This window comes from Populus trichocarpa, chromosome 1, assembly GCF_000002775.5.
Source record: "Populus trichocarpa isolate Nisqually-1 chromosome 1, P.trichocarpa_v4.1, whole genome shotgun sequence".
Lineage (NCBI taxonomy): Eukaryota > Viridiplantae > Streptophyta > Magnoliopsida > Malpighiales > Salicaceae > Populus > Populus trichocarpa.
In genome coordinates, this window is record NC_037285.2 from 14564896 (window position 1) to 14576946 (window position 12051).

Genomic DNA, 12051 nt, shown 5'->3' on the forward strand with positions numbered 1-12051 from the left:
TAGCTAATGTAATCATATTAACAATTTATAATCCGATTGGAACCTCCTTTGTGTATGGTTTCCAGTTGAGTAATAAGAGTTTGTACTATACTTGTTTGAAATATCATTAGTGGATCCTCTAACCTTGACAATTATTTTTATCACTGTTTAATCCTTAAATCAATCTTACATCTCAAAGTCCTCATTATTATTATTATTATTATTATTTATAATTTATGTAGTTAACCTCTATGTGGTTCGACCCCGGTCTTGCCGGGTTATTTATTACTTCAACACTCCTGCACTTGGGAGAAGACATCAACTCTTTGGTCGTGTCACTTACCTTTGCAATTGATGCAAATAACATGGATTTCACGCATTTGTTGTTTGATATTACCAATAGATTTTGAATAATTACTTGCATATCTTATACTGCATTATGTCAACCAGCATTATGTCTTACTGCAGGTTTGCATAGATATCATTTTTCAGTGCTGAGTTACACTTTCTCCCCTCTGCTTAGTTTGTAAATTTCTCAGCCGATTGATTAGTTTGACTTAAGATGATTCATTAGATAACTAGTTGGTGTTCAAAATGGATGCAGTTGGACATTTATATTGTTTATTTCATTTTCATTTTTATTTTTATTTTAATTGTGTTATATTATTATTTACTACTTGACTGGAATTGTCAATATATAATTAGTTAAAATATTTTACTTGCGATTTTATAATTTTACGATTCGAGTTTACGATTCGAGTTCATATTATATATTTCATGCCATGTCATAAAAGCGTTTTTGACAACCTTGTTTACCACTACATATGTTGAGGTGTTTGCTTCCATTTTGAAAAAGGAATTTTGTATAATACTTACCTCCGATGAAAAATGGCACAGACATAAGGAACCCTAAAAACTTCTATCACTTTTACCATAATGATGACCATTGATATTCATGGAATACCTCTAACAATTTATGAAGAATAGGTAACTTGAACAAACATAAAAAAATCCTCATATTATACTACCTAAAATCAAATAATTTTTTAAAATTTATCTTCATCTTTGAAATTTTTAATAAAAGCAATAATGTTTTTTTTTATTTCTTCATGTCTCTAGTGAAATCTCTATCAATTTCTCCAGGTCTCCAAATGAACTCTCCATATCTCCAAACGTGTCTCTAACATTAATTCTCATGTCTTCAATAAAATCCTCACACGTGTCTCCAACAAAAATCTCAACACAAGAGCTCTAGTGAAATCTCTACATTTTTATTCAACACTTTCTTACACAATGTTTTAACACTATTTTCACTATCACAAAACATTCTTAATTTTTTTATTAAGATAATAATAATATACTCTATTATGATAAGAACAAACAAACTAATCAAACCATCATCTCTCTTGTATGTGAATACTCATCTCTCTTTCATGTTTATTCTCGTCTCTTATATAGACACATTTATAAAATATAAAAGGGTAATATCACCTTTGTAAAACAAGTAGGTTTTCTTTCCCTCTACATATTCTAGGTAAGTCTTTTAAACATATCTATTTAAAATACATAAAGGGGAAAATAATGGTAAAAAAAATTAAAAGAAAAACTCTTCCAACCATTCAAGCCTCAAAATAGTTTAGAGATGCCCCTTAATGTATGTCTCATACATTTAGTTTATCTTCTCTAGCCATGCAAAATGTGTAATTTCTCCTAAATAATTAACAAAAGTCAACTCAAATTGTTATAAAAATCCAATGGTCATAGAAAAAACAAAAAACAATCCAATGGTTATCCATTGGCTAGAAAAAGAAATAAAATGGCACAAAAAACAAAGGAGGAGAGATAAAAGAAAAAAGGAAAAAAAAAAGAAGGAATAGGATGTCAAGGTCACACCCAATCTCCGATGATGAGACCCCTAGAACCATCAAAGAGAACTCGACAAGATAAATTCTTGGACACCTTGAAAGGCAACCATTGAAGGCTAGAGTAAGCCACACACATTGTTTGAAGACAGCGAGTGGAACATTCGCTGGCATATTCACTGCACGCGCCAATATTCCATCCATTTTTGTGTGGCCCTAATAACTAGAAACTTAGCATTTCAAACCCTGACTCAATCTCAACTCACATTAGTTTGTCCAATCTTGTCTTGACTCACAACTCTATGTATTTTTTTCATGTTTTAAGGAGTCACGCACACAAGGTTTCTTATATGCAAATACTTATCTCTCATGCAGACACATTCATAATACATAAAAAGAAAACATTATTTTTGTAAAATAAGTAAGCTTTCTTGCCCTTTACATATGCTAGGTAAATCTTTCAAACATATTTGTTTAAAAGACTTAAAAGGGCAAATGATAGTACAAACAATTTTTTAAAGAAACTTTTCCAACCATTTAGGCCTCAAATGAATAGAGATGGCCCTTAATACATGTCTCATGCATTTAGCTTCTCTTCTCTAACCATGTAAAATGTGCAATTCTACCAAATAATAAACAAAAGTCAACCTATATCATTATAAAAATACAATGATCATGGAAAAAAAAAAACAAAAACAATCCAATGGTTAGCTAATGGCTAGAAAAAGAAATAAAATGGCATAAAAAGATAAGGAAGGAGAGAGAAAAGAAAAGGAAAGAAAAAAAAAATAGGATGCTGAGGTCACACTTAAGCTCCGATGTTGACACCCTTAGTACTATCAAAAAGATATCGATAAGATGAATTTATTGACACTTGAAAGGTCACCATGGAAGGCTCTAGTAGGTCACACGAGCTACCTGAAAGCGGTGACTAGCCCACACATTGTCACGTGCATGCCAACATTTTATTCATTTAAGTATGGCCTAAACAGCTAGAAAATTGGCATTTCAGACCTCAAATCAATCTCGACTCATATTAGTTTGTTTAATATTGCCCCGAAGCATAACTTTATGCATTATTTTTCAAGTTTCCAAGAGTTGCACACACAAACTTTCCATGCATATAATTTTTTCTTGCACACATTACTTTTTCTATGTAGTGGAAGCACCACTTTTTTAGCCAATGGTTATTTTCTGGTAATGTAACTAGCCAACATCTCCACCAATAACACGCATGGCATAACCCTCAACTTTTTAAGAAAATATTACCATAAGTGTCTCCATTAATGAAAAGTATGGCCCAACATCCAATAATTCAATGTTGTATGAAAATATTGCCCTTCTCCATAAAATAGGTTCAAGGAATTGGTTTATAAATACCTCAGTCACAAATAAGAATGCATAAGTCCTAGACTCCATACACAAACTTCAAGAGACAAAAACAGTCTTACACATGAAATTTCTCCTTATTCTCAACAACTTCATTTTGTTTTCTCTTCCTACATTTATGAACTTAAACATCAGAATGTATTATGTGAGTATAAAGCCAATGGTTATTCTTTAGTAGTGTAATTAGCCAGCGTCTCTACCAACAGAACGCATGGCACAACCCTCAACTTTCTAAGAAAATGTTACCACCAATATATCTACCAATGGTAAGCATGACCTAACATCTGATAATTTAATTTCCTAGAAAAATATTGTCCTTTTCCATGAAATTCAAGGAATGGGTGTATAAAATCAAGTCCTAGACTCCATACACAAATTTCAAGAAAGAGAAACGGTCTTACATGAAGTTTCTCCCAATTCCCATTCCCATTCCCAATCATTTCATTTTGTTTTCTCTTTCTTATATTATTTTCTCTTTCAACATTTATGAATTTAAACATATGAATATTCCTTGTAAGTACAAAGAGTGTTTTAAAGAAAAATCCAAACTAGAGAAAAAAAAATTACATCACCTTGAACTTGGGTTTTACACACATGCCAGATCTACGTCACCTTGGACTTCGCTAACTGCACTTTATTGTCACAATCTTCGCCACATCCATGAGCTTTGGACTCAAGATTCTCTGTGGAAAACTTGTGTAACAAACTTAGGCAACACTCAACTGCTTAAAACAGAAGCTAGAGAAGTGATGATCTAAACTCAAAAACTTTTGTGCTTAACTAGATAGAACATTCCTCGAAGAGAGGTTTTTTAAACAAACTCTCTTTAGCTTCAAACTCCTCAACCACACAAGCATCTTTCAACCTACACAATATCTAAAAGTACATGGAAAAGTGAATATTACAATAAAAACAATAAGAAATAACCAAGAAATATAACCAAGTTCAAGTGTGTAGTATAGATGAATAACTTGTAAACCTTACATTTCTCCAAGCTTTGTGTCCTTTAGTTCCACTGTAACCAAGACCTCGTTTGATATCTGAAATGACAAGGACCTTTAATAACAGAAAAATTAGCATAATTCAGTATCGTAACTGGCAAAATCGGAAACACTTAAAAGAACAAAACATATAAGAGACATAAAGCATTTACCCTGTCATTGGCTTTTTTAAGTTTGTCACAAATTAACAAAACTCTAAAACCCGTGGAAATTTCAATGTAGCTTAAGAAATTGAGCTTGTTTGTTTTCATATTTCAAAAGTACTTTTGAAAAAAAAATGTTTTTTTTCTTTGTTTAAATTTTTGTGTTTTTAGATCGTTTTGATGTGCTAATGTCAAAAATAAAATTTAAAAAATAAAAAAATTATTTCAAAGTGAAAGTACTTTGAAAAGTAACCGCTACCACAATACCAAATGGGCTCTATAGATTACTGTGGATTGCTACAATAAAATTATCATGTTGCCCTTGAGTGGAAAAGGATGAAGCCTTAAGGGTAGGGGTGTTTTGGACTTTTTCACTAACACATTGGTCATTAAAAGATTATACGGGGGTGTTTATGTCTTTTTAAATTTTTCAACACAGTAAAAATAATCTTTTACCCCCAAAGTCAACAAAATTTAGAATTGTTGATCAAGAGTTTTCTTAACTTTTCACAAGTTTCTTAACAATAAAAATATTTATTTACCTCCGGGGTAAAATAAATTGTTAGGCTGCTGGATAAGGGTTTTTTTGGGTTTTCAAATATCCATGTACAATGAAAGTACATCTTTTTAACTTTGAAAAATACAAAAAAAAAAGCTTTGTATTTAGGGGTATTTTTGCACTTTCACACCGGTATTTTGTGTAATTACCAGGATCATGAGAGGAATTTAACTCTAAAACCTATGGGAGTTTCACTGTAGCTCAAGAAATAAACTATTATGAATTGCTACAGTGAAATTATCATGTTGACCTTAAGTGGAAAAAGATGAAACCTTGAGGGTAAAGGTGTTTTAATCCTTTTCACTAGCCCATTGGTCATTATGCGAGGGTGTTTATGTCTTTTTAAATTTCTTAGTACAGTAAAATAACTTTTTTACCCAAAAAGTCAACAAAATCTAGAAATGTTAACCAAGAACTTTCTTGACTTTTCATAAGTTTCTTAATAGTAAAAATACTTATTTGCCTCCAATGTCAAAAAATTGTTGGGCTGCTGGGTAAAGGGTTTTTGAGGTTTTCAATTATCCATGTATAGTGAAAATACCGTTTTAACCTTAAAAAGAATAAGAAATAAGCTTTGTATTTGGAGGTATTTTTGTACTTTCACCAGGTATTTTGTATAATTGCTAGGGTCGTGGGGGATATTTTGGTATTTTCACATTGTTTTGAAATAAGCTTTGTATTTTGGGGTATTTTTTAACATGCGCTAGTGAGTGGGTGACGTCCGCGCCATTCAGGTGGCATGTATGACACCGCTCAGTGGCCAAAATTGGCTTTTCACCATCTACTTAGATGTACCACTGTGTCCTCTTCTATGTAAACTGTAAAATGGCACGTGGTAGTTTATGTCCTCTTCTATGTAAACTGTAAAATGGCACGTGGTAGTTTACGGTAGTTGGATTGTCACCGATAATCGTTTGATTTTTTTCGCCCTTCTTTTCTCTCTCACAACAAGTAATATGTAACATTGTCCTTTTTGTTTCTTACTTTTCAATTTCAATCCTCATTCTTTTAATTTCTTATTTCATTTTTTCCATTAATAGAAGTTTTTCTCTTTTCAATTTAGTCCTTCAATTACAATTTCTCATATATATATTTTTTAATTTCAGTCCTCATTCTTTTAATTTCTTATTTTGTTCTTATTCCTTTTATAAAAGTGTTTTTTTTTCAATTTTGTCCTTCAATTATAATTTCTCATATGTTTTGTTTTTCATTTCGGTCCTCATTTTTTTAAAAAAAAATTTCCTTGCCACTTTTGTTGAATTTGTTTTGGCTTTCAATTTTATCCTTTAATCAATTTTTTTGTTGATTTATTTTTTTCAATTTGACTCTCATTCTTTTGATTTGTTTTATTTTATTAAAGCTATTTTTCAATTCAATTTAACCTTCCAATTGAAAATTTATACCCCTCTAATTAATGTTTTTTTTTCACCCTTATTTTTTTTAGATATTTTGTGTGATTGATTTTTTTATGGTTTCATCTTTCGATATTTAATTTGTTGGGATTCGGCTTTGTATGATTTTATCGTTCTGCATTATTTTTTTTTAATATTGGTTTTGTGATTATCTTCAAGTTTTTTCTATGGGTTTATCACGGTCTCGTGACTTAAGTCACGAGTTTTGCATGCCTTTTTTAATATAAGTTTTTGTTAGTTGTTCTATTTTTGTTTGATTTTTTAAGATATTATTATAATTCATTTATAATTGTTTTTATACAAATAAAATTTATTTTTAAAAATAAAAATATTTATTTTTAAATAATATTGTCGATGTGTTTGACCTTATGTAACATTTTTTATGATGTGAGTTTATTCAATCAGTTTTATTTATATTTACTTTTTAAGTCATGAGTTTAATTTATTTTTTATTGATTTAAATAAATAAGTTCAGTAAATATAATTAAATAAATATCTTATTTTATATAATTGATGATCTTAATTAGAATCTTCTCTTAATTTTTTTAAATTTTTTAGTTATTATTAATAAATATATTTTATTTTAAAAAAATTTATAACTCGAAACAAAATACGGTTATATGGCTATTGGGTTTCATAGCTGGATGATAATCCCTCACGACCACATTGTCTTTGCAAGAGGAATCCCCATCAAAACCATACCTATAGACACCACTTTCTTCCACACTTTCCTCAAACCTCTGTTCAATGCACTGTTATTAAACCCGGCCCGGCCTGGTGGGTCGACCCGGGACCTGGTGGCTGGACCGGTCCGGGTTTAATAAAAGACCGGCTATGGCAACAGCCCGGCCAAACCCGGGCGACCCAGGCAAATCCGGACGAGACCCGGTTTTTTTTTTTTTTTTCAAATGTGGGATTAGAAACCCATTAATATATATACTCTATGTTTCCAAGAAAAAAGTCATGTTTTTTCAATGTGGAATAAAAAACCTTTTGGTTTAAATACTTCAACTTAAAAAGATAACATAGTATATTTTCAATATGGGATTTGAAGCCCTTTCATATATATACTCTATGTTCCCATGAAAAAAACCATGTTTTTTCAATGTGGGATAAAAAGCCTTTTGGTTTAAATACTTCAACTTAAAAGGATAACATAGTATCTTTTCAATGTGGGATTTGAAGCCCTTTCATATATATAATCTATGTTCCCATGAAAAAAGTTATGTTTTTTCAATATGGAATTTGAAACCCATTAATATATATACTCTATATTCCCAAGAAAAAAATCATGTTTTTTTAATGTGGGATAAAAAACTTTTTGGTTTAAATACTTCAACTTAAAAGGATAACATATTATCTTTTCAATGTGAGATTTGAAACCCTTTCATATATATATTCTATGTTCCAATGAAAAAAATTATGTTTTTTCAATGTGGGATTTGAAATCCATTAGTATATATACTCTATGTTTCTAAAGAAAAAGTTATGTTTTTTCAATATGGGATAAAAAACTTTTTTAGTTTAAATACTTTAATTTAAAAGCTTAACATACTTTATTTTTAATGTGGGATAAATGTTTTTTTTAAATATTATTTTAAACTTCATAATATGTATAATCTATATTTACATAGATTTTTTCATATGAAATATTAAAATTTTAATTTTTTTTAATTTTTCCAGGTTCATCCGGGTTGACCCGAGTTGACTCATGAAACCCGGGACCCGACCCCTTGTCAGGTCAACCCCGGACCGGGTTTAATAACTATGGTTCAATGCCCAAATGCTTTGCGTGACCGTATAAATACAACAAATTGGTCGTGATACTCACATCTTTCATCTTCACAACCGCAGGTTGTCTCACAATCAAACACCCTTAATCGACCAAATTTTATGCAATTCTCAACTCAATTATTAGCAGGAATTTTTATTTTTTGTAAATTTGGAAGGGAGAAGAAAAAAGCTAGCAACGGCAAGTCGTTTAAGAGCACTGCGTTGATTGGAAGAGATTCCAGTAGACGTAGTGTCGTAAAGACCGACAAAGGAATCCCTAAGGTGCTCTTTGGCTACAATTTTCAAGTAGAGCTTCTCGGCGTCTTCAAAACGCTTGATTTTGTCATCATCGGGGCTAAACGGCATGTCGTTCCCAGGAACAGTGAATTGAAGAGAAGATATTGATAGCAGGTTTGTCCATAGAGAGGCTTTGATTGAAGGAGGAGTTAGAGCTAGTGTCGAACAGAGAGGAGAGAGACACTCCAGCGGGACCATGGTAACAAATTTCTTCGAGCGCTGAAGAGATGAGAGTGCCCATGGAGGCATGTGATGATTGAGTAGGACCTGTGTTTGGTTTGTGAAAATTTTGAGGATTTTTCTGTGGTTTTTCTCGGAAAATGAGCACTGGCGGGCGCGAAAAAGAGAGCGCACGCGTATATAGTTGGAGACTCGATGCGGCGTCGTTCTTAGGATGTTTAAGTTGGGGACTCTATTCGACGCCGTTGCAGTTAAGGCTTAAATGGACGGCTAGGATTCAAAACGTTGTAAAAAAAAGCTGGGTAGCGTTGCAGGGTATAAAAGCTTCAGTCATGAACAAAAATAATAATAAAAAAAAAAACGAGAGTACTGCTGGTGAAGCTAACGAGGTAAGCGGTAGAGAGAAAGAAAGAATCTATCAGACAAAACAAAACGTTATTTCTTTGTATCTGTGTTTCTCTCTCTCTCTCTCTCTCTCTCTCTCTCTCTCTAAATAATTCTTTCTTATTTCTCTGTCAATCAAATCTTTCTTCTATACTCCTCTCTCTCTCTATCCTTGTCTCCCTTCCTTTCTTTTGTTTCTGTTTGTTTTGGTTTTTCATGATTTCTGGGCCTTTCTTTGAAATCCCACAAAAGTTCCATTCGTCTTCATACAATCTTTCTCGAGAAAATCCAGTGTTTTCTTGAGAAAATTGACTTTTCCTTTCGTTACCTCAATCCCACTAAAATGTTTCTGCTTCTGTTCAAGGTAAGTTGAGTCGACGACAACGACTGTCAGGATTCGATTTTTTCTCTCTCCTTTCTTTTTCTGCTTTCATAGTGTTTCTGTGTCAAGATTAGGAAGTTTTTTGAAAGATAATTTACGCCTTCACGGTTTCTTTATGTGAGTCTATCTTGTAAAATATAAGCTATGGACTAAAGTGTAAAACGTGAAAGTTTCTTCCTTTTGAAATTAGTTATTGGGATTTTTTTCTCTTAAAACAAGTGTTCTCACTTGTTTTGTAAATACAATTTTGCTTGGTTGTTTCCTAGAATTCACGTGCTAGTCAAAAGCTTTTGCTTTTTGTTTTTCCACTTCAAGAAATATAGATCTCTCTTTCTTTCTCTCCCAGCTAATCTGGTCTTGTATTATTGTTTCTCTCAAAGATTATGTGAACTCATTTTGATGTCTTTCTTGTTTTCTTGTGAGAGTACTTTTTTTTCTTTATGGGTATTAATCTGGCATTGACTGGTTTGTTGGGGTCTTTCATAGTTTAGAGTTATCCTCCACTCATGGTCTTTTAACTTGGGATTGGGTTTTTAGAGAAAGGTTCCTTTTGTGGAAAAAAAGCAGTCTGCTTTTCTTTTTAATGTAATGAAGTGATCAATACTTACACATATATGCCTGTTTCATTTTTGTTTTTTTATCTCTGCTCTTTACATTGTCTTGGTGATCTGTTTGGTTTTTGAGAAAATGCAGAAAAAGCGAAGAATTGTGTATAGTCACTTCAAACCAAGCCCAATTATTGCATCTGGCTTTGTTTATTTTCTTTTACTGTATTTCCTCATTAACCGAACATAGGCTAAATATCATTCCATGGCTTTTTTCTTATTCCCTGTGATTTTTATTGTAAAAGTACAGAGGGATCAGATAAAATAATTCAATTTAGAGAGCTTTCCATTTAGTAAAACTAACCTTTCGGTTCTGTCTTCTATTTTTTTTTTCCCTCTGTTGGTTTTTGATTCAGTTATTTTTTATGCAGGAAAAAGGACTGGTTTTGATCAATTGAAGGGAGATTGAAATGGAAGGTGATTTATTTTCAGGCTTAAGCAATGGAAACCAAGTAGATGGCAAGGTCTTGCAAACATTCCAGAAGAGTTTTGTGCAAGTTCAGGATATTCTAGATCAAAACAGGTTGCTAATTAATGAGATAAACCAAAACCATGAATCGAAGATCCCTGACAACTTGACTCGAAATGTTGGTTTGATTAAGGAGCTAAACAACAACATTAGAAGGGTGGTTGACCTTTATGCTGATCTTTCGAACAATTTCACCAGGTCAATGGAACCTTCATCAGAAGGTGAATCAAGTGGGATATTGAAGTCTAATGGAAAGGCCAATTCGAAGAGAATTAGATCCGGGTAATCAATTCAACTGAGCTTTCATAGAGATTCTCCACTTTATTTCATGGTAAAAAATAAGAAGAGCATTTTGATATTGGAGGAAAAAGAACTTGATGAGGTTATGTGTCTCTTCCTTGTTAGTGATATGTGATCTTGAGGCTTTTAGCTTCAGTTTAATTTTAAGCAAATCCATTGTAATAACAATTTAACAAATTTACATAAAGTTATGTGTAATTGTATCATCTTGTTGATCAATCTCAATTATGCATCTTTATTGCATATTGTATTTTCCAGGTCTTTCTAATTTTGTCTCGTTTTGTTCTTAAGAAAAAAAAAATCTGGATAGAAATTTTAATTTGACAATGCTTGATCTTGATTTGTTATATTTATTCTCTAATAAATTTATTACTTTGTTCTTTCTTTGTTGATGTGCTGTATATAGGATTCCTCATCTGTACTTTTTTCCGATTTTAATAAATTGCTTAGTTGACCATACCCTTATCACTCTCTGTAATTTAAGAGATAATGTGTGACATTCAAAGGTCACTCAGCTCTCTAGAGCTGCCTAAATCTGATTTGTCTGTTAATATTGATGATGATAATCACCATTTTCTGATCATATCTACCGATCTGCTTTTGATGGGAACTTTCACCTACCCGCTTTATTCTTTCCGGTGTTTGTCAAAAGATTCCTCATGATGTCCGGGGGGCATTGCAGTGAAGGTTTGATGTGTTGTATACTGCTTAGAACTTTTAAAAACCCCCAAGGTAGTAAGTCTTCAATTTTTTTGAAGCTCTTGTCCTGAAAATTATTTCCAGCCTTTTTGACTTTGTGGGGGGGGGAGTGGGAACAGGAACTTCTGTTGTGACCTTGAGCATTATTGGCCTTTTGGTTTGTAGTTTCTTTGAGACAATTGGAGAAAGCAACTTTTTTTAATAGCTATCTGGTTTTGCATCAAGCACCTCAAGTTTAGAATCTGATGTTCTGGGTGAACATCCTTTTGACCACTAATTTGTCCCCGTTAACAGTAATCTCTTGATTGTTTCAGTTTTCGTAAAGATTAATTAAGATAATGGAAGTTGCTACCTTAGGTTGCTTAAAAGAAGACACGAGTACTTTAAGAGAAAGAAAGATAAACAAGAGTTGAAGGGCCCAGTGAATCCCACAGCAGTGGAACCAGTTGAAACTTTGCTTATCTTTTACATAGGTTCTTTGCTTCTTTCTTACAGATATTCTCTTCCCATCTCTTTCAAAGTTCTGATTTTGTAAATAGAGTTTCGCATTGCATACTAATGATGTCATTGCATTACATTACAGTCCCTTTTACCTTGATGACTCTTCCACAAACAAT

The 12051-nt window shown here is 32.3% G+C and overlaps 1 protein-coding gene across 3 annotated transcripts; it reads left to right on the plus strand.

Annotated features, from left to right (window-relative positions):
• Nucleotides 1-8198: 8198 nt before the first annotated feature.
• Nucleotides 8199-10978, plus strand: LOC7490950 (protein ELF4-LIKE 4). Of its 3 annotated transcripts, none has more exons than XM_024595587.2 (2): nt 8199-8984; nt 10338-10978. In XM_024595587.2, exon 2 carries the CDS (start codon nt 10377-10379, stop codon nt 10719-10721), a length of 345 nt encoding a protein of 114 aa, XP_024451355.1. In that variant the 5' UTR covers nt 8199-8984; nt 10338-10376; the 3' UTR covers nt 10722-10978. The 3 variants fall into 3 exon arrangements, with proteins under 3 accessions (XP_024451355.1, XP_002298099.1, XP_052306020.1); XM_002298063.4 differs by lacking the exon at nt 8199-8984 and adding an exon at nt 9004-9343; XM_052450060.1 differs by lacking the exon at nt 8199-8984 and adding an exon at nt 10052-10071.
• Nucleotides 10979-12051: the final 1073 nt, after the last annotated feature.